Genomic DNA, 23607 nt, shown 5'->3' on the forward strand with positions numbered 1-23607 from the left:
TGACCCTGTTGCTTCACCTCAGAGGAAGAAGATATTACAACTGACCTTTGTCTGCTTGTGTCTCCAATTTACTCTTAACAGGGAGACCTTCTTACATATCACAAGACCATTGCATATTAGTGCAGAATATACTGTAGCAGGTTCATAGTTCATCAAACCAGACACTTTACACTTGATTGTGTTGCTACCATGCTGTGTTGTCTTATGTCTGTCTTTATGTAGTGTTGTGGTGTCTCGTCGTGTGTTTTGTCCTATACTCGTATTTTATTTTTAATCACAGCCCCCATCGCTGCAGGAGGCCGTCATTGTAAATAAGAATTTGTTTTTAACTGACTTGCCTAGTTAAATAAAAAATAAATTAATAAAATATTAGCATGGGCATGATACTAGGAGGAGAATGTGTTATGGTTAATGCTCAACACAGGCAGCTTCTGAAGTCAGATAACCTGTGAAGGCATCTCTCTCCAGACTCAATTTGAAGGAACATGTTGACAGCACAATCTGTAAGGTAAGGATCCTGAACAGCGAGTAGAGTAGAGTTATCAGAGAACATGTAAAAGTATGTCAGATGAAATCCTCACTATGGCTTTGATATAGTCCCTGACTCCGGGTGATGCTTGTGTATTTGGCTGATGGAAGGCTGCTGGTGCATGTCGAGTTCGGATGGACAACAACTGATCAGCTTCAGGCTATCAATACACTACAGTGGATTCTGATTGCAACGCAAACTGCAGTGTGTACTAGGATCTGGCCTTGGGATGAAGGAAAAGCCAGCATTATCCCAGTCTCAGTATGGGCTCCGTAGAGGTAATCACAGTGACACAAACTCCTTCCACCCCCTCAAAGCCATCCTCGCTGTCCCTCCCCAGACTGGCCTGTCAGACCTGGAGCCGGGCAAGCAGCCGGGAGACAGGCTGAGGATCCACAGAGTATGGCCAGAGCCAGGTAATGAGGTTTTCTCCACTGCAGCCAGAGGGCACTCAGCCAAGACTCCAAATCAACAAAAAATGACTAAAATAAAAATAAAATGTCAATAATAGGCAATTAGCCTTGCTAGGGGAACCATGGATCCCTCTACTTCTCATCTGTCTTGTTCTCCTTTCCACCCTCCCTCCAGTCAGAGAACTGCTTGCCCTGCATACAAACTATCCAGAAATATGATTAAAGCTATCAATGTTTTATAATGGAAAATGTAGTTTCATCGTCTTTGGCACATCTACCCACATCAATGTGGGTAGAACTTTTAAGTGAGCAGTGCCTCTGTTTCCAAATGCACAATGTCTGTACATGGTTTGAGTGGTTTATAACCCTAACTGTTCATGCAGGGATGAGAAGAGCGACCAGTATAGAGGGATTTGAAGGAGGACAGGATGTCGTTTGACTGACTGAGAAAAATAAACGTGTTTGTACCACGACTACAGCAATGTTCCCCGTAATAACCCATAGGGATTCATTTGGCTTTTACATCAGACTTCATCTATGGAATTGCTCAAACTGCCAACTCACTCCACCACTGTGTGACTCCAAAGTATTGAGGGAATATGAGTCAAACAGACTTGACATGTGATATTCATGTCAAAATATCAAATCATGAAAACAGCTAGAGGGAAAATATTCCAAATGTAACATACGGATAAAATAGAGATATACAGTGCCAAAACATTTCTGCAGCATTGAAGGCCCCCAAGAACACAGTGTCCTCCATTCTTCTTAAAATGGAAGAAGTTTGTAACCACCAAGACTCTACCTAGTGAGGTGACCAAGAACCCGATAGTCACTCTGACAGAGCTCCAGAGCTCTTCTGGAGATGGGAGATCCTTCCAGAAGGACAACCATCACTGCAGCACTCCACCAATTAGGCCTTCTACTGAGTGGCTTCTTTCTGGTCACTATCATAAAAGGCACGATTGCCCACTTGGAGTTTGACAAAAGGCACCTAAAGACCTCTCAGACCATGATAAACAAGATTCTTTGGTCTGATAAAACTAAGATTGAACTCTTAGGCCTGAATGCTAAGTGCCATGTCTGGAAGAAACCTGGCACCATCCCTACGGTGAAGCGCGGTGGTGGCAGCATCATGCTGTGGGGATGTTCTTCAGCGGCAGGGACTGGGAGACTAGTTAGGATCGAGGGAAAGATGAATGGAGCAAAGTACAGGGAGATCCTTGGTGAAAACTTGCTCCATCCAGAGTACTCAAGACCTCGGAAGGGGAACCTTCTCCCCAGTCTAACAGCACAGCAACCCTAAGCACACAGCCACGACAACACAGGAGGGGCTTGGGACAAGTCTCTGAATGTCCTTGAGTGGCGCAGCCAGAGGCCGGACTTGAACCCGATCGAACATCTCTGGAGACCTGAAAATAGCTCCCCAGCCAACCTAGCAGGGCTTGAGAGGATTTGCAGAGAAGAAATGGGAGAAACTCCCCAAATACAGGTGTGCCAAGCTTGTAGCATCATACCCAAGAATTGATGCTGTAGTCGCTGCCGAAGCTGCTTCAACAAAGTACTGAGTAAAGGGTCAGAATACTTATGTAAATGGGGTTTAGCAAAAATTTCAGAAAACTTATTTTTGCTTTGAAATGGGGTATTGTGTGTAGATGGGGGAGGGTGGACTATTTAATCCATTTTAGAATAAGGCTGTAACGAAACAAGATGTGGAAAAAGGGGGTCTGAATAATTTCAGAATGCGCTGTATCAATGAATTTCTGTAACAATGTTCCAGCACCCTCTAGTGGTAATCTGCTGCACCCAGAGAGAATACAAATTTAACAGTGAAACTATTTGTATGGATTTTCTGCGCCAAATATCCCTGATATGTTTTTAAGTCATCAAACCACCATCTACTGAAGTGGTATTGCCATACGAGCCATCCAAACCCAACTCAGTGTTCCAGATTGTGTGATTTACATTTGCTAATGGAAGAGCAAAGCATTGCTTTTAGGACTTAAGTAGCCATTCCCCTCTGTCTTTCTGGTTAGAGCTAGAGAACAGCCAAATGTATCACCATTCCTGGTTTCAGTTTTAAGCAGAGGGTCCTATATAAAAGTTTTATACCGCTCTGTATCACATCTCAAATAGTACACAGGAGTATTTAATAAAATCCTTTATTCATAAACTTGATGCAAGTTTACAAATTACTGTACATGGTCAAAATGACCCTTGCAATGAAAAACAAAATAAAACCAAAGCATGCTAACAGTGCATAACTTCATAACCCGCTCAATCGCCAATCACAAAATGAAGCCAGAAAAAAAAAGGAACCAATAATTAGTTTCAGGTCTCAAACCAAAATCTCCCAACGCACTGGGCTGTTAGTCAGACAACTGGTCTGGATCTGTATAAGAGAGCTGTAATTCACTGCACACCTGACATTAGAACAGACATGCGGCCTTCCACGGAGTTAAAAGCCCATTTGACGTCTGCTCTGATGGCACAGTGATTTAAACAGTAAGAGTTGGAGTACTGCTCTGGGGTGGACAGAATAGTATAGTAGTCCATTAGTTTTATATCTCATACTTCTAACACATGGGTGGGACGCCCATAACTGTTGGAGACAGCATTTTTGCAATTGGTATCCTTTAGAACTAATCTGGTGAGAGTCTGTCCTACATGAATGTATAAAAAATAATCTGTTCCCAGAGATGGGGTTTACAGAGACAGCATCTACCGACCTCTGCAAGCTAATATAAAATGATCCAACCTGACAAATCAAAACTGTCCAGTCCCCACACACACCCTAGTCCCTAGAGTGAAAGTAATTTCTGAGATATCTACATGCAAAACACTACAAAACCAGGAGGTACAGGATCACGATGATGTCCTAGATTAGAAACAACGACCCAAGACAATGAGCTTAAATGGGTGAGGTAAAGCGTTGGTTCACCTTTCTGCATCACAAAACTGATCTGAGGGATTGAATGAGATATGTGGGGCCTATGTCCCTCCCACCTCATCACTCCACTACACCCTGTTACCACAGTCTTACCAGTGACTACTTTAAAAAGATAGACAAGCCAAATGGAGAGATCGCAAGCCAATGGTTACTGTAATTATAGGAGGGGAAATTAAATTTGGAAGTAAACAATAATTATAAAAAAAACTAAAAAACTTGCATCTTGTTAAGTCAAGTGTGCAGTAGCTATGTATTCCTGAGTTTGCTTCTCCAGAGAACACAGGGATGGAGTTTCTAGCCGGGGCATGTTCACAATGAGGTCAGCCATGTGGGAAAGCTGTGGCACACTTGATACCAATACCTAACGGCTATGACAACGATCAACGGTTATCCATGTGTAGTAGACATATTTGGTAATAAAGTCAGTCACCATATTGGGTGAATAGTAATAAACCTCTAAATGAGTCTTCAGTGCCACCATTTTTGACATAACGTGATGCATGGTGTTGTACAGGTGGGGTGGCTGACTTTACAACAAATACAAGGTAGATGGAGCTTAATTACACATTATTAGTATATTTCACATGGGTGAAAAGCAGAATATTTACTAGGAACAAGCTGGTTCCTATGCTGGTTTTTGCGACAATGTACTTCTAACAACGTGGATAATACCCACACAAAAAGAAACCATTAATGTGTGCAATAACATTAAATCAAATGCGTCACACAATATTCTGCATATTACTCAAATAGCTAAGACTTGGCATGCTCCAGGTTTGACAGTGCTGAGGATGGTCATGAGTTAGGGGTTCCCCTGAAAAAGTTCCTTCCATCACTGACAACCAAGATCATGAGGTCATAAGTGAATAATCAGATAGAAAACAAGGTACCAGAGAGGGGAGGCAAAGGATGGAAATGAGTGGGCCTGTCTTTTGTTGAAGGCATTACTACACACATCTTACAGTCAGACCTGAAAATATTTTTTTTAATCAACAAATATTTGATTATTGAGCATGTGGTATGAAGTGAAGTCCACTGCAGCCGAGGCATGGATGGGCGATCTGGGAATGTGAACAAGCTAGTTAGACCATGGATGGGCGATCTGGGAGTGTGAACAAGCTAGTTAGACCATGGATGGGCGATCTGGGAGTGTGAACAAGCTAGTTAGACCATGGATGGGCGATCTGGGAGTGTGAACAAGCTAGTTAGACCATGGATGGGCGATCTGGGAGTGTGAACAAGCTAGTTAGACCATGGACGGGCGATCTGGGAGTGTGAACAAGCTAGTTAGACCATGGATGGGCGATCTGGGAGTGTGAAAAAGCTAGTTAGACCATGGACGGGCGATCTGGGAGTGTGAACAAGCTAGTTAGACCATGGATGGGCGATCTGGGAGTGTGAACAAGCTAGTTAGACCATGGATGGGCGATCTGGGAGTGTGAAAAAGCTAGTTAGACCATGGATGGGCGATCTGGGAGTGTGAACAAGCTAGTTAGACCATGGATTCAAATTAGGCAGGGGACTGCACTGAGCCGTTTTCAAATTATTGTGGGTACATATTACCTCAATGATTGTGTGCAGAGCCTTACTGAAAGGTTCATCAAGTTTGGGTCACCGGGGAAATTAGCCAGCATATTTGGAAAGCCCCAAAACCACCACTGTGTCATTGAGTAAAAGGAATGGTGTGTCACTTTTGAACATATGAAACCACAAATAAAAGTATTTCAATTTATACAGGAAAACAAAAAACAATAGTAGTCATTATGCTAACATAAAAACATGGTTTAAAGGTGTTCCTTTTAACTTCTGCAAGAGTATCCATGAAGCAAATGCTTTGTTATCCTACATCTGAAATACACCTTGAGAAATTGATGCCCCCAGTCTCCGCCCGCTCGAACCACAAAACCCACACAAATGTACGTTAAAAACAATTCAATCAACTTTACAAGTTTTACATGGAGTTCAATTCAACTACATTACAGTGATTCAATCCAACCTGCCTTTGCTAAGCCTGGTCATATTTCCAAAAGCAGCCTGAGAGATTGGGCTGGGTGGAGGCGGCCTCCACCTCTTGTGCTCAACAGGATATCCTCCATTAAGCCGTCTCAGTCCCACATTGGTCAGGAGTTTTTTAGCTCTCCTCTCTCCATTCAGGGTCTTTGGCTTTTGTAGACCAGGCGTTGTTTAAGGAAGCTAGCTTTAGGAGGACATGTTATTCCAGAAGGAGGAATCTTGGCAATATACAGATAGATACATAAGCACAGATATGACAGAGGCCATCCATGGGGAGTGAGGTGGTGCTCATTCCCACTTCCAGCGTGTCATTGTCCATCCCAGCCTCCACTGTCACAAGGGGAATGTCACCTGTCATTCTCTGTTCCAGTCTGTGGCCGGAGAATCTCAGCCCGTCATGCGACTGACGGAGGGCTTCAGTCACTAGCAAAAGCCATGCCTCAACCTTGACCCGAAATCACAGGCAGTAAGTAAGCTCTTCTTTGCTTGCCCAGAGTAGGATTTAAGGGAGTTGCACAAGATGTGGAGCTAATTCAATGCTCAGGGGATTAGGGGTGAGATTGTAACAGAGGAAGAACACAGAGGGAGCGATTGCACAAGTGAGAGAAAGATAAATAGCGAGAGGGTGGATCCCCTATTGCAAAGTGGATAAGGTGGTTGGTCAGCGAGGGGTTTTAACCATTGGTTGGTTGGTTCTCATGGTAACAGAATGGGGATCAAACTCCCAATGAAAACAAACTCCAGTTAGAGAGGGAAAATAAAAGTAAGGGCGGGGGGGTGCTCCTAAGACATGTGGTCCCAGTGGAGGCATGGCAACGGTCCTCTTAACCATCCTCCTTAGGGGGAGTGTACCAGCCTACAAGGATCAGACAAGAGACAGTACACTCAGTTATACTGGATAAAACACAATCAGTTCATCCTGGACAGTAGGATTGATCAAAAAGTTGAATGCATTTTATCTTGACCCAAGAACAAATCACTGTAGCTGCGATATGAAACCCTATTGGAACTTGCAATACACTACATGACCAAAAGTATGTGGACACCTGCTCGTCAAACATTGCATTCCAAAATCATGGGCATTAATATGGAGTTGGTTCCCCCTTTGATACTATAACAGCCTCCAACCTTCTGGGAAGGTGTTCCACTAGATGTTGGAACAGCTGCTGGGACTTGCTTCCATTCAGCCACAAGAGCATTAGTGAGGTCAGGCAGAATCATCTAGCAAGTCATTGTATGCTGTAGCGTTAAGATTTCCCTTCACTGGAACTAACGGACCCGAACCATGAATAACACAGACAGACAATTATTCCTCCTTCCCTAAACTTTACAGTTGACACTATGCATTCGGGCGGGTAGCGTTCTCCTGGCATCCGCCAAAAACCAGATTTGTCCGTCGGACTGCCAGTTGGAAGTGTGATTCATCACTCCAGAGTCCAATAGCGGCAAGCTTTTCACCACTCCAGCCGACGCTTGGCGATGCACATGGGGATCTTAGGCTGGTGTGCAGCTGCTCGGTCATGGAAACCCCTTTCATGAAGCTCCCGACAAACAGTTATTGTACTGACGTTGCTTCCAGAGGCAGTTTGGAACTCTGTAGTGAGTGTTGCAACCGAGGATAGACAATGTTAACACACTACGCACTTCAGCACTCGGCAGTCCCATTCTGTGAGCTTGTGTGGCGTGAAAACTGAGCCGATGTTGCGCCTAGACGTTTCCACTTCACAAAAACAGCACTAACAGTTGACTGGGGCATTTGACAAACTGACGTGTTGGAAAGGTGGCATCCTATAACAGTGCCACGTTGAAAGCCACAGAGCTCTTCAGTAAGGCCATTCTACTGACAAGGTTAGTCTATGGAGCTTGCATGGCTGCGTGCTTGATTTTATACACCTGTCAACAACGGGTGTGGTTGAAATAGCCAAATCTACTCATTTAAAAAGGGGTGTCCACATACTTTGTATATATACACTGTATTTTCCCAACCACTGACTGCTGTATGGAGGGATGTAATCTCAAGGTCAAACAGGATAGAAGATGTGTAACTGGACATAGTAACACTCACCGTTCTTTTCATGGATCTGGACCAGGGATTTGTATGACTGCTGTGCTCTGGCAAGATTGTATTGGTTCTGAAACAAAAACAGTGCCTATATCAAACTTGTGGTTATGAATGCCCCAAGCAGTGTAAAGGCTCAGGACTAAGCACCATCACGTACAAGTGAATTAGTTTGATGAAGTCTGACTGCACGGTGGATGCCTTTCCATCAGCTTCCCCCAGAGAATTTTGCCGCTCGATCTGTTATCATGCTACGTTTGCACGCACCGCGGGTGACCATTAATCGCACCATAATAAATAGCGTGTTGAACCGTGTGGGGATCTGAGGAGCCGGGAGCTGGGTCTATTTTCTCCAGTGTGGGTGTAATAAAATTCAGCTTCAGAGTGGAACTGGCTCTTATAAAAAAAGTCAGAGTCTTATCAACCCAGTAACAGAAAGATTGGTATTCTTATGTTTTTGATTAATAGGTACATTTCTGGCATTTTATTAACCATACCTACCCAACTTTAGTAACCTCAGGACAGATATGATAAACACTTTCATTAGACAAGATTTGAAATCAACATAGCCGAGTATCAGGTCTATGGTGTACAAGGTTAGATCCTAACTTTTAAAAGAACAGATTCTCATACAGCAGGGCCCAAGATTCCGTGAAACTGCAGCTTGTCTATAAATATCCCTGTCATTTGGTCTGCTCCGAATTCTACTGGGATCCCAGAGCCAGATTAGTGTGACTGTGCTGAGAGAAGAGAGAGAGAAATGACAGCATGAAGTGGACTGATGTGAAGCGTCAGCATTAAGAGATGAGCAGCACCGCACTGTCCCAGCGGCGCTAAGTAACAACGTCCTGTTTAAATGAAGTGCTGGGGGCTTACAGATACACAGCTCACCCCTTTATCCATGTCAGAAAACCATGTCAATACACCCTGTAGTATGCATCATGTTAACACATTTCAAAGCTCTCTGCCCCCTTAAACAAACAATGCTTACCTTATTGGCTCCAAACTGCACTCTGGCTTTTCCCTTGACTAAAGTGGCGTTGATCTGCATGATTACAGACTCTATGGAATAGGCACTGCTCCAGCCCTGAAATCAAGTGGCGATACATCATCAATGCACTAGCATTTACCTCCACTGTAAAATAACAGTGGACAAGTTTTGAACTGACATTGTGGCATAAAAACATACCTGTTTTGTGAGAAGCTCCATGCACAGGGCACCCCCTCCAAGAACATAACTTAAAGACAGCAGGTGAAAGAAAAATATTAGAATATGTAGATATAAAAAGGTGATCAAAACACCAAAATAAATCTCTTATCCACAAGCACAGATCTCCTTTTAGCTAAACTGCCACTTCTGACATTCAGATTTTCACTGGCTGCTGACAATGTCTAGACCAGAAGAGACCGCCCTTCCGTCATGATTAAGTGAGGGGAGCAACTCCGTCACAGTGGAAACACCGCAGTAAAAACAAAACCATCCCCCTCATACGCAGTGAACTGAACTCACCCTCCAGACAGCACAGGAGAAGCCACCCGTACAAATGGTGGATCAAAGGGGAAATTATCCTGCAGGTAGAAAACAAAATAGCATTAAAATGAGAACAGCCAACACTACCAAACTGTCTCTGCTTTCTAGTATCAGCATTGGTACTTACTTTATATGAGAAGTTTAGCAGAATGTAATCCATTCCCTCCTTTTCCTTTAAAACCTGCAGGTCACTGTGTAGGGGACTGTCTGGATCTACGCTGTTGAGCAAATAGAGCGCATCATTATACATCTGCCACATGCTAGAATTATACAGTACTCCTATGGTAAATAGGCCTAGTGCCGAAAGAGCAGTGAATGCGATAAGGCATTATCCACCCTCATCCTGAGATCCAGCCTTCCGGTTAACTCCTCCAGTCTTAACCACAGTATAACCGCCCTCTTTAGTTACTTACGTTCTCAGCTTGACGTGCCATTCATACAGGCTGTCATTGACCAGCTCCACTGAATAGATACCTGGAAGAGAATGCAGAGTCTGGTAAGTGACATTCGGAATCAAACTGTCAATTTTTTTATTGCAACATATCTGAAGAGCTTTCTAGCACTGCCGCAGTGAAGTACGTACCCATCTTGTAACTCTGGGACCGGTATATCTCCCGGAGCTCCTTCATGAGGCGGTCTGAGGCCTGCACTGAACCAGACACCGCACCCTGCAACACACAATACACACAGGGTAATACACCGATACCCAAACATACAGCACATTCAACGATTGGGGGTAATAATGCACATAGACACCGACGGCAACGATTAAATCAAATGTTTACAGGCCAAGCTCAAATATGCTAATAGCTCTCTGCATTTAGATAACGTCTACAAACTCCTAGAAATGAACAGTTATTGATCAGCATGGAGACAAAATGCTTCAGAACTAACTGGCAGTATACAGTTTGCTACAGTATATGGGGAGAATTTCACAGGTTCCATAGCAAGGCTCTCATCTGCGATAATGATAGATTTGAAGAGCTGAGCCATTGAATGCAGTAGGGACGGTGGAGGATGAGAGAAGAGTATCTCATTTATAAGTCTCTCAGAGCTGCTCACAGACCTTAGGGGAAACAGCTGTATTCTAAATCAACAATTAAGAGAGCCATGGGTAAATGTTAGATAACATGATTACTATCAGAATGACTAATTACTGTCATTTAGTCTACGCAATCCATGTCGATCATGTCCTAGTTTACAAATACAGTCCTAAACAGCATAATATGGGTGTACTGCATTGGTAAGAAATTCTCTCAGAGTAAAACACTGACGGAAAACAAAATGGAAAATAGATTCCATTCAGAACCACCTGAAACTGGTTAGATGCATGCACATTGGCTATATCATAAAGGGTCACTCTAGACATCCCAGTGAAACAGTGCTGGGTACAGTAAACTGTTCTAGGTCTAACGACAGATATATTCCCCATGCATCCCCCAAAAGCGTATAAAATGTCACCTTACCGAATGAGCACTTACGTTCAAGTGGTCCTGCCTCTGGTTCTTGCGAATCTTCTCCAGGATGGCCAGGTTCTCCTTCTCGATGCCGTCATCCTCAGACTTCTTCCCATCCACTGGCTCCTCCTCTTTCATCTCATAGTGGTCCAGGTCTTCAATGTCCTGCTGGCACAACACACAACGACAAGATAAGAGCATTAGAAGACATGTTTTACTTCAAGTTAACACTTCAAATATGTGTGATTGGTATTGACTATCTAGTCGAGCTTGTCATCCAGCATGGCTCAGCTCAAATCAGCATGGTAATGTGCAGCGCGATATGTAATGACATTTATTTGAAAACGGATAAGGACCTCTCCCATTTCCTCTTCTTCCTCCTCTTCGGACGTGACCTCGTCTGTGACCCCATGCTAAAGAAACGCAACAGAGAGAAAGAGTTCAGACAGTTCAATCTCGTTCCTAACATGCCATACTCAGTGACGCCAATTGCTTTAGCAAGTTAGATGTAGGCCTATAGTCTAACAAAAAAAACGGTAGAGATATTTGTAGGAATGTTCCGAAATGTGCAAAACCAGTAAGCGAGTTTCTGCGTAGTCAGAAACAACATTCCTCTACTGTACAGGCAGCTACTATTTAACATTCAACCTCTGCTTCAGTCATTCTAATGACTAGGTAGACTATTTTTTACATTTATTTAACTAGGCAAGTCAGTTAAGAACAAATTCTTATTTTCAATTACGGCTAAGAACAGTGGGTTAACTGCCTTGTTCAGGGGCAGAACAGATTTTTTTTTTTTACCATGTCAGCTCGGGGATTCAATCTTGCAACCTTCGGGTTACTAGTCCAACGCTCTAACCACTAAGCTACCTGCCACAACCGTAGCCTTTGGTTGTCTGTTCATTGGTTACGAGGCAAATTATGCTAGCACCACACACTGTCCCCTCCCACAGGAAGAGTATATTGATTCCATCCCTGGGACTCTGTACTAATCATTAATGTCTGTGCTGATGGACGGTTTCAGGACTGTATTAGGTTCTTCATGCAGGTTTTTAAACCCTTTCATTAGCTAAGTGTCTTCAATCTCCTTGGTAGCTTCCGACAATAAAATTAAACAAAGGGATTAGGCACATGACTCACTTCAGGTATGTGAAAGGAGATGGTTTTCATGAAAAAGCCTCTATGGTTATTTTTTACTTCAATGCCATCCAACGGAAAAATATACAGGCCTAGCAGTACTTGAAAAGCAGAAAACATTTTGAGTGGACATTAGGCGTCCTTACCTTTCGGTCTTGCCCTACAGGGCCGGCAGGGAGGGGCTGGTCCAGCATCTCTACATCTGGGTGCTGGGGCAGGTTGTACAGCCGACAGAGGTCACAGATGAGCCGCTTTAGCTGCTGCAGGAGCTGGGGGACCGAGGGACAGTACCAGCAGGCACAGTTTGAGTTGGGGAGCACAGGCAGCAGCACTAGATAACACAGCACAGACATGTCAGAGATACATTGCCGTGAAAAAGGATTTGTCCCCTTTCTGATTTTTTACAACGAATGCTAATCAGATCTTCAACCAAAACCGAATATTAGATAAAGGGAACCTGAGTGAACAAATAAAACAAATGAGATACTTATTGAATTTATATAACAAAAGTTATGCAACACCCAATGCCCGTGTTAAAAAGTAACTTCCCCCTTACACTCAATAACTGGTTGTGCCACCTTTAGCTGCAATGACTGCAACCAAACACTTCCTGTAGTCGTTGTTGATCAGTCTCTCACGTCGCTGTGGAGGAATTTTCACCCACTCCATCTAAAAATGATTTAACTCAGCGACATGTGGGTTTGAGCATGAACTGCTCGTTTCAGGTCCTGCCATAACATCTCAATCGGGTTCAGATCTGGACTTTGACTAGGCCATTTCAAAGCTTCAAATATATATATATATTTTTCATCCATTCTGATGTAGACTTAACTGCGTTTTGCTGTATAAACCAGCTGCACTTCAGCTTATGCTCAGACGATACAGACCAAAATTCATGGTTCCTTCAATGATTGCAAGTCATCCAGGTCCTGAGGGAGCAAAGTATCCCCAAACCAACACACTACCACCACACTTGATCATTGTTATGAGGTTCTTATTGTGGAATGCAGTGTTCGGTTTTCACCAGAAAACTGGAAATCTACATCAGAATGGCTGAAAAGCAACAAAATTGTACATTTTGGAATGGCCTAGTCAAAGTGCAGACTTAAACCCACAAAGGTCGCTGAGTTAAAGCAGTTCTACATAAAAGCGCGGGGCAAAGTTTGATGCGAGAGACTGATCAAATGCTTCCTGTGGTTGTTGGTTGCAGTCATTGCAGGAGGAACAACAAGGAAAAATAATTTCTCCACACAGGGCATTGGATGTGGAATAAATGTATTAAATAATTATAAAATGGTTATTTGAACACAACTTCCCTTGATCTTATATTAGGTTTTGATTGAAGATCTGATAACCTTCAGTGTAAGAAAATATGCAAAAACAGAAAATCAGAAAGGGGCCAAATACTTATTCACTGCATTGTACCTTCACCACGGCACACCTTCAGAGACCACGTGAAAGGTAAGATTGTGTCAGGGAATGTCAGACACCTTAGCAACAGTAACTTAGTGCAGAAATGTGTACCACTGCAAGCTTCTCAGTATTGCTATAGAAGAAATTATTCTACTGAATGTAGGCCTGGTCCATACATAGTGAAAATGTTGTATAATGCATGGTGCATTAACAGAGAAAATATGGTGCATTAACAGAGAAAATATAAACACCACAGATATCTTTGATAAAAGTACAATAAAATGCAGATCTGGTGGGCTACAAACAGAGCATGCAGTGTGATTAAGTAGGCTAAGTTAAAGAATGTAGCTACATAAGCCGATCTAGCCTACAGAGAACTCAGTGTTTCCCCTAAGATTTCTTTCAGCAGTGGAAAAGGGGGGGGGCTGCTCTTTGCTGGTGGAGTCTGGGGGCATGCCTCCCCGAGATATTTTTCGGGTAGAAAGACTGAGAAGGGCTTCGAAGGTCGCAGCGGTCTAAGGCACTGCATCTCAGTGCTAGAGACGTCACTACAGACCCAGGTTCAATCCCGGGCTGTATCACAACCGGCCGTGATCGGGAGTCTCATAGTGAGGTGCACAATGGCCCAGTGTCGTCCGGGTTAGGGGAGGGTTTATGCATCATTGTAAAATAAGAATTTGTTCTTAACTGACTTGCCTACTTAAAGGTTAAATAAAATCAATAAAAGTGGTCACTTGTGATGACTTTTCAAAAATACATTCTACTCCAAAAAGAATGAAAATGTTGACACCATTTGATATAGAAGGGATCGCACCACTGCATTGTAGGGAGAGGAGCAGGCAGTGGCTGTGTGCTCATGGCTCTCATTTGCGCCACTGCTCACTCTATTTGCAATAAATATACCTTGTAATGCTGATCTTAAAAAGAGACTCTCCAGGACTTTTGAATACACAAAGTAGAGCTCACGAGCAACAAATGGTTCCTGAAAGGTGCGTACCGTGTCACACATGTGCATATAAGTGCACTAGGTGTGTGACAAATGGACAATTTTCCTTAACGTTTAAAACCTGCAATTATTTATTTCTTACCAGAAAGTCATAAAATCCCACAATTTACAATGCATAATAACAGCCCTATTACATATGCATGACTCCTAGGGCCAGGCAATGAAGTTATCTACCGCAACCCCTTACAGACTTAGAACACAGCTACGGTAACATAGCAATAGTTGATAATTGGTAACTTCTGCTCCGGCATAACATTTTCTGATTTTTTTCCCTAACGACAAACATCGCTGATTGATGTGCTGCTGTGTTTACATGTTTTTTTTTTTTTATAGTATGGTTGATAGATGTGTTTAATTTCTACTAAAGGTCTAGGTACGTCACGGTATTTAACAAACTTTAAAGTACTTTTTTAGGAGAGATTGGTCACCACGCAGGTAGCAGCTCCAGATTGTTTAATTGATAGTTCTGGTTGCCTAGTAATGGATGTTAATCAAACTTCAGAAGCCTTATTCCTTTACAGATAAGTAAAATGCCCATTCATATCTCCAGAAAAGGTTTTGTCGGCATTTAAAAATCCGTAAGTGTAGCCTACCCTAATAGACAGACAAACAAGCTGTAGCTCTTTCAAGGGACCACATTCCATTAGGTCTGAAAAGGGTCATCGATTAAGGATAGCCTATCGTAATTTAAAAAACTAAGATTAGGCTACCCCGTGCTCGCAAGAGGGCACGACAAAACCTATTCCCCCCCAGGAGACTGAAAATATTTGGCATGGGTCATCAGAACCTCAAAAGGTTCTACAGCTGCAACATCGAGAGCATCACTGCCTGGTACGACAACTGTTCTCTCTGCTACTGCACAGCAAGCGGTACCGGAGCGCCAAGTCTTGTTCCAGGAAGCTTCTACCCATAAGCCATGAGACTCCTGAACACGTAATCAAATGGCTAACCAGACTATTTGCATTGCACCCCTCTTACTCTCTGTTATTATCTATGCATAGTCACTTTAAAAACTCTACCTACATGTACATATTACATCAACTAAACGGTGCCCTCGCACATTGACTCTGTACTGGTACCCCCCTGTACATAGTCGCGCTATTGTTATTTTACTGCTGCTCTTCAAATACTTGTTACTTTTATTTATTATTCTTATCTGGGGTTTTTTAAACTCCATTGTTGGTTAGGGGCTCGTAAGTAAGCATCTCACTGTAAGGTGAGATGAGATACCTGTTGTATTCGGCGCATGTAGCTAACCGATCGCTGCAGCTGTACATAGTCTATTGGTAAATAGCCCACCCATTTTCACCTACCTCATCCCCATACTGTTTTTATTTATTTATTTTTCTGCTCTTTTGCACACCAATATCTCTACCTGTACATGACCATCTGATCATTTATCACTCCAGTGTTAATCTGCAAAATTGTAATTATTCGCCTACCTCCTCATGCCTTTTGCACACATTGTATATAGACTCCCCCTTTGTTTTCTACTGTGTTATTGACTTGTTAATTGTTTACTCCATGTGTAACTCTGTGTTGTCTGCTCATACTGCTATGCTTTATCTTGGCCAGGTCGCAGTTGCAAATGAGAACTTGTTCTCAACTAGCCTACCTGGTTAAATAAAGGTGAAATAAAAAAAATAAAAATAAAAAATGTGGCTAATAAAATTTGATTCGATTTTGAAGACTGGCCCAAAGATACTACCTCCACCACCGCAACACAAACTGTAGGCTAATTGAGCGAAATACAGTAATTCTTGTCATAAATGATGCATGTATGAACTGCACTTTGACACATACAGCCCGAAGTGAGACGTATAAAAAAATACTTAGGCTAGTCATCAGAGCAGATCTTTAAAGGGATAGGGCTTAATTGCCAAATCTTGCACTTATTCTACTTACCCAGGGTCAGATGAACTCATGTGCAGTTTGAAGGAAATTGAAGGTAGTGTCGCAAACCACTGCTAACTAGCATTTGCACTAACACAGGTCAGCAACTTCCTTCAAACTGCATGCAGAGATACAAAAAAGTCATCAGACTCTGGGTAAGTAGAAAAAGGTCTTAAATGCCAAGTAAGTCTCCGCTGCAAAATAAATATAGGGGAAACTCTGGAGAACTGCTTGGCACAAAAATGGTGATCTCAAAAGTCATCTTATTTTGCTAAGAGAGACTGGAATACGTTCCGGGATTCATAAGAAGGCATTGAGGAGTATACCACCTCAGTCATTGGCTTCATCAATAAGTTCATCGACGATATCATCCCAACAGTGACCGTACGTACATATCCCAACCAGAAGCCATGGATAACAGGAAACATCCGCATTGAGCTAAAGGCGAGAGCTGCCGCTTTCAAGAAGCAGGACACTAATCCGGACACTTGTAAGAAATCCTGCTATGCCCTCAGACGAACCATCAAACAAGCAAAGCGTCAATACAGGATTAAGAATAAATCCTACTACACCGGCTCTGACACTCGTAGGATGTGACAGGGCTTGAAAACTATTACGGACTACAAATACAACCCAGCCGCGAGCTGCCCAGTGATGTGAGTCTACCAGACGAGCTAAATGCCTTTAATGCTAGCTTTGAGTCAAGCAACACTGAAGCATGCATGAGAGCACCAGCTGTTCTGGATGACTGTGAGATAACACTCTCAGTAGCCGATGTGAGCAAGACCTTCAAACAGGTCAACGTTCACAAAGCCGCGGGGCCAGACAGATTACGAGGACGTGTACTCAAAGCATGTGCAGACCAACTGGCAAATGTCTTCACTGACATTTTCAAACTCTCCCTGACGGAGTCTGTAATGCCTACATGTTTCAAGCAGACCACCATAGTCCCTGTGCTTAAGAAAGCGAAGGTAACCTGCCTAAATGATTACTGCCCCTTAGCACTCACGTCGATAGCCATGAAATGCTTTGACAGGCTGGTCATGGCTCACTTCAACAGCATTCTCCCAGATACCATAGGTTAAACTCCAATTCACATACTACCCCAACAGACCCATAGATGACACAATCTCAATAGCACTCCACACTGCCCTTTCACACCTGAACAAAAGGAAAATCTATGTGAGAATGCTGTTCATTGACTACAGCTCAGCATTCAACACAAAGCTCATCACTAAGCTAAGGACCCTGGGACTAAACACCTCCCTCTGCAACTGGATCCTGGACTTCCTGACGGGCCGCCCCCAGGTGGTAAGGGTAGGCAACAACACGTCTACTACACTGATCCTCAACACTGGGGCCCCTCAGGTGTGTGTGCTCAGTCCCCTCCTGTACTCCCTGTTCACCCATGCCTGCGTGGCCAAACACGACTCCAACACCATCATTAAGTTTGCTGACGACAACAATGGTCGGCCTGATCACCAACAACGATGAAACAGCCTATAGGGTGGAGGTCAGAGACCTGGCAGTGTGGTGCCAGGACAACAACCTTTCCCTCAATGTGAGCAAGACAAAGAAGCTGATTGTGGACTACAGGAAAAGGAAAGCCGAACAGGCCCCCATTAACAACGACGGGGCTGTAGTGACTCGGGTCGAGAGTCAAGTTCCTTGGGGTCCACATCACCAACAAACAATCATGGTCGAAACACACCACACTGTGGCAGTGTGTCTGTCAATAAAACTCATCCCTCCGGTTCCACAGAGAGGCACTCTCGACACTCATACCAAAACATGACAGAGGGCTGTCCTATGATGTTTGAGTGACATGAGGGTGACTTCAAAACCTCATCTGCCTAACAGCTGAAACTAAGACAAGAGGAAACAGGCAGAGAACCTGTCCTGCAGCAAAGTACCTCCCTGAATTGGTCTGACATTCATCTCCCTTTAACCTCCAAGACAGGTTGGAACAGCAGTATACAATTACCCAGCTGTCACTCAACTTTCCTATCAGAACTGCTTTACCCAACAACACCAATACAGGTATGGTTAATTAGTCATTAGAAGAGATGTGATAGGCCGAAAAACAACATGTTTCTCCTGCTCCGTATAACACTTAGTTGAAGTTTATTTGATTACTATATGTATTATAATATGGTTGTTTTAGTTTGGATACGAGCATATGCTAAACGACAAAATTGTAAACAAATACTTCATATATATTGTCATAATCAGGTTTCATTATCTGAACACTGGGAAGTCTCCTTCCAAAGCATTCACATACTATATCAAAGGCTGGGATTGAAATAGTGTCAAATAATGATTTAGTGCCACAATAATCTGCCTTCGTTTGATGGCTTGGCTCAGCAGGCCGGTGTTGTGACATCATGCACAGAGAATGCTCCTGCTGAGCTACAGCTGTTTTTGCATGAGGACGAAAAGGACAGTCGTTCAATCTTCTCTGTGAAACTTTTGGGATAATAGGAGAATTAAGAGTACAACGCATTTCTCATCCCTGGATTGAAATATGTTTTCCAAACCATATCCCGCGACGGCTCTGCAGAGTCTTAATCTACACAGGAATGCTGTCTGACCCTAGTGCTTCTGTAAGCAACAGGGTCGGATCTGCTGGCTCTGCTATAAGTCTAGGCTCAACCAAGTGCTTGTGATGAAATAGCACAGAATAGATAGATGTTACTAAGCATAAAATAAGATGCAAAATGTTCAGAAGAATACACTCCACCATCAACTGTTAGTTATACTAGTTGCAGGGCTGAGATATTACCAGGGTGCTGCCCTTTCTGACATCCTCCAGGCGCTCCAACACTTGTGTCAGGCTCGGGTCATCAGAGTCCACAAACCAGATTGGAGGTGTGGAGGGGTACGATTCCTGTGACACATGGGTTTCAATGAGGAGAAACAAAACAAAAATAAATCTGCATTATAATGCTGAGAAATGTGATAATTGTTTGGAACAATAACATTGAAATTAAACAGGAGTGTGACATTGGTATGTGTCTGAATCATAAATCTAGGAAATCTCAAGTCATTTTATAGAAACAAAAGAAATATGATTACTACTTAACATTACCGGAAGTTAAATGAATGTGATGGTGGCCATTTCACATTCCTTATAGAATGTTAACTAGCCAAGTAACGTTAAGATCACTGAATTCAATCAGTATGCTGGTCAAACGAATGTAGCAAATTGGAAAATACAAACCAACAGCATACAGCTAGCTAAAAGCTGAGCTGGCAGACCACGGTCTTTTGACAAGGCCAGAAGCTGTTTGACAAGTGATGCTTTTGAATCATGCTAGCTAGCAATTATTTACTGACGTCATGAGTATAGCTAACTTAGTTATCAGTGACAACTGACGGGCTAAACGTTATTGCGTTGATCATGAAGCATGCTATTACAACAATCACTACATTTGCTAGCGAACTTGTTAGACAATCAACTAACGTTCGAAAATGCGGAAGTGTATATAGCTAACGTTAACAATGTTCATCAGTGACGCAGAAAGCGTGCCTAGCCTAGGCCCTAGCATAATGTCATGCCAGTTTCAGGATAACTCTTTGGCTAAAATCAACAGACTTGCCTGTCTCTCATTATTTTTAGCTAGCTAACGTTAAGTACGTAACCTATAATAGTAATATGCAAATATGTACTCATACTAAGTTACTATATTAGAAACAAGTCAGCTACCGTTAGCTAGCTTGCTAACATGCAAATATTGGGACACCTACTAACGTTAGAAGTATAAACAAAAGTCACAAACAAAAACATTGCATAGCAAAATGATAGCTGGCTAACGTTCTACCGGCCAGAATTTGCTGAGTGTTTCTTTAACCACCTGTCCGTTCGCCTGTCCCGCGCCGCCAGGCTAAAACACTGCGTGTTCTGAGCTAACCTACTGTAACTAGTTACCGCGTTAGCTAGCTAACGTACTAAGCCAGCCATGTCGCCTCGTTTCCCTACTTACCGTAATGTTGCAATGTATAATCAACAGTTTTTCTCCAGTCACATTAAACTGACAGTTTAGCTCATCCGGCTTCCAGTCAATAATTCTGAATCGTTCGTGGTTTGGATCAAAAATGGACTCTAGAAACTTCAGTTCGGCCTTCAGCCCCGAAACCGACATCTTCCACGCATCTCCGGCTGGGCCGCTGGGGAGGAGTGAAGTCGGGACTAAAACTGCAGCCACACAGTCGAGTCCCAAATCAAGCCTTTTAAAACAACGTAATGTGAATGTCAAACCGCCTTCAAGACAGGTTAGCAAGCTAGCTAACAAGCCACCAATGGAAACAAGCAATAACAACGCCTTGATTACTCGTCCGTTGTCTTTCAGTCTAGCTAGTATTGTTGTTGATGTTAGCCTTCTGATAGTACAATTTTAAGACCATACAACGTGGCCTGGTTGAGTATTTGTTTCGCTGGTCAACAAACTGATCATGATGATGCCCGCAAAATTGTAACCCAACGCAAGCACAGTGTGTCGTTGATCCCCGGCGCTCAACTGTGATTTCTTCTGGGGTTTAAAGATGGCGTTTTCCCGAGCCTGCAGAATCCCAACATCCAGTGCGTGCTCAGTTGAGGGGCGGAGGTTATAACACCAAAATATAGAAATAAATAAATCACTTAGACAACTTTAAAATATTTTGTCACAGCAGTCTTTCTGTGTGGTGACAATAAACAGTCACTAGGATATTGTCACTAGAATTTTAAACGTGTAGCTGGCCAAAGGTAGTCCTTATCCAGGTGGAAGTTTAGGCCAATAAAACATATTTATAATGTAATTGATGACAAACTAATTGGATTGCTGATGAGAGAGCTGTCTGACTTTTTAGGGGGTCTTTAGACCGCATTTGTTTTTGAAGACTGACTTGTTGAGAAAACACTGTTTGTCCTACATACAGTAGGACAAACAGTGTCTGTCCTACGCTAATGCCCTTGCATCAGAATGATGGCCTAGGAACTGCCTTGTTCAGGGGCAGAACGACATCCCCCTTGTCAGCTCGGGGATGTGATCTTGCAACCTTTCGGTTACTAGTCCAACGCTCTAACCACTGCCGCCCTGATGACGGAGGTGAGTGCTACGGGGTGATAGTCGTTTAGCTCAGTTACCTTAGCTTTCTTGGGAACATGAACAATAGTGGCAGACTGGGATAGGAATTGATTGAATATGTCTGTAAACACACCAGCCAGCTGGTCTGCGCATGCTCTGAGGACGCGGCTGGGGATGCCGTCTGTGCCTGCAGCCTTGCGATGGTTAACACGTTTAAATGTTTTACTCACGTTGGCTGCGGTGAAGGAGAGCCTGCAGGTTTTGGTGTTGATGATTATTACACAGCACTCTGATCCTCTGCATTGTAATTCTCCATTTAGTCACACCAACTCCTCATGACACCAACTCCTCACTTAAATGGACAGTGAAAGAATGATGAACCAGGACTTAATTATTGGGTGATGGTAGTCTGATCGTCAGCTAGTTATGTGTTACAGTCAATATAATGCTAAATGAGCTCGTGACAGGCACAAGTGATATGATATGCAAATTGTCTACTGCAAATTTGGATGGGGCGGCAGGTAGCCTAGCGGTTAAGAGCATTTGGACAGTAACTGAAAGGTCGCTGGTTAGATTCCACAAGTCAACTAGGTTGAATCATTCAATGTGCCCTTGAGCAAGGCACTTAACCCGAATTGCTCTAGTAAGTTGCTCTGAATAAGAGTGTCTGCTAAATTACTACTTTTATTTTATGGATAATAGCTGGATTCAGGTGTTCTTAATGTTTTGTACACTCAGTGTCCATTGGCATTCATTTTTGCCACTACCAAACTAGAGTATATTGGCCACCAGATGGTAGTAGACACCAATATTATGTTCCATAAACTTCAAATTTACCAATTGTATTTTTCAAGATCCTGTAATAGGAAAGGCAAATGGCCATCACTAGAGAAGGAGCAGGCTCTCTGACAAATACCTGCCAAATCACTTGCACAGGAAGCCACAAAACTAAGGCATTCCACACTGCTTTAGTCATTAGCAGCTGAAGGGGACAATGACAAGTCCTCTTTTTCTCTCCAGAGGAGCAGGACTGGATGGAGGTGACCCTGAGGAGTGGCTGTCTGAATTGTTGTTCTCTACATGCCACTATCCCCAGTCTGTCTTCTATCTGGAGTCAGTGCTCATTGACACCATGATCCATCTTTATCCTCAGACGCAGATTGGGATTTAGGGAGATTGCATTTTTAGAAATAGCTACAACCTTGTGTCTGCCAGTGAGAGATGGCTGTGTGAATGGGGTTATGGCAACACTGCAGTTGCATCATTCACAGAAATAGTAGCTTGAATGCAGGCAAGCCTTAATAAAAACATCTGTCACTGTAGCACATCCCATGTCTGCTCTGAACTGGTGCTGCGTCACTTGTCACCCACTGTCATTGAGAATCATAGGCTTCGGTTGTGTGCGAGTGTGCTGTGTGTGTAATGTATTTACAAAGTTGCTTCCATCCATAGATAACCGTAAACCCTATTGTAAATATATTACAGATTAGCCATATTGTGTCCAAAATCACACTACCCAAATCACTGGGCAGATTGAATTGCTCTTGATTAATTTGGAGAGGAACTGAATGGGTTTGGAGTGGATGTGGCTGGCGGGGGATGAATAATTAGCATAAACACACTTGGTCCCATTCCTACATTTCATTACTTACTACTCCCGTGGTGCTGTCCTATTGATTGGAATAGCAATTTTTGAATTGACCATTCAACAGAAGGTATGTAAAGATCATGTATTTTTGTTGCTTTGGGTAGGGAAAGGGGGTGGTAGTGGTCCTTGGTGTGTACATGTTTTCCTACATTATCAGGACCAGAATTTCCTGACAAGTCACCAGAATGTACTGACAAGTCACCAGAATGTACTGAAAAAGTAGGAAAACAAGATCAAATCCATGTCCTGAATTTGTTAAAATTATATTTTAGACTTAAAGGTTCAGGGTTTGGTGTTAAGGTTAGGAGTTAGGGAAAAAGTCCAGAGAATTCGCATTAAAAAAAGCTGTGTATGTGTGTATGAGAGAGAGATGAATGGGCTGAAGAGGTGAGGATATTGGTCAGATAATAGAATTATACATGGGTTTGTGGGTTAGTTGAAGTAGGGGGTTTGTATTTTCCTTTTAGTTTCATCTCTATTCACAAAAATAAT

At 43.0% G+C, this 23607-nt stretch overlaps 1 protein-coding gene across 2 annotated transcripts; it reads right to left on the reverse strand.

The window, feature by feature from the left end:
• Nucleotides 1–3088: 3088 nt before the first annotated feature.
• LOC110526341 (ubiquitin-conjugating enzyme E2 Q2) lies at nucleotides 3089–20999 on the reverse strand. Of its 2 annotated transcripts, none has more exons than XM_021607226.2 (13): nucleotides 20385–20999; nucleotides 19184–19288; nucleotides 12236–12358; nucleotides 11309–11365; nucleotides 10977–11117; nucleotides 10079–10163; nucleotides 9909–9969; nucleotides 9623–9713; nucleotides 9475–9533; nucleotides 9154–9202; nucleotides 8956–9051; nucleotides 7971–8037; nucleotides 3089–6761 (listed from the first exon to the last, which is right to left on the reverse strand). In XM_021607226.2, the coding sequence occupies exons 1-13, from the start codon at nucleotides 20541–20543 to the stop codon at nucleotides 6730–6732; spliced, it is 1125 nt and encodes a 374-aa protein (XP_021462901.1). In that variant the 5' UTR covers nucleotides 20544–20999; the 3' UTR covers nucleotides 3089–6729. The 2 variants fall into 2 exon arrangements, with proteins under 2 accessions (XP_021462901.1, XP_021462900.1); XM_021607225.2 differs by having other exon boundaries at nucleotides 10962–11117; nucleotides 20385–20997.
• Between the last annotated feature and the right edge of the window lie 2608 nt (nucleotides 21000–23607).

Source organism: Oncorhynchus mykiss, chromosome 6 (genome assembly GCF_013265735.2).
Source record: "Oncorhynchus mykiss isolate Arlee chromosome 6, USDA_OmykA_1.1, whole genome shotgun sequence".
In the NCBI taxonomy this organism is placed as follows: domain Eukaryota; kingdom Metazoa; phylum Chordata; class Actinopteri; order Salmoniformes; family Salmonidae; genus Oncorhynchus; species Oncorhynchus mykiss.

Coding starts and splice junctions, on each gene's coding strand:
- LOC110526341 (XM_021607225.2), bottom strand. CDS start 20,543: ATGTCGGTTTCGGGGCTGAAGGCCGAACTGAAGTTTCTAGAGTCCATT. Junction 19,289..20,384: donor TTATACATTGCAACATTACG/GTAAGTAGGGAA, acceptor CATGTGTCACAG/GAATCGTACCCCTCCACACC. Junction 9,534..9,622: donor TGCTAAACTTCTCATATAAA/GTAAGTACCAAT, acceptor TTCTACCTGCAG/GATAATTTCCCCTTTGATCC.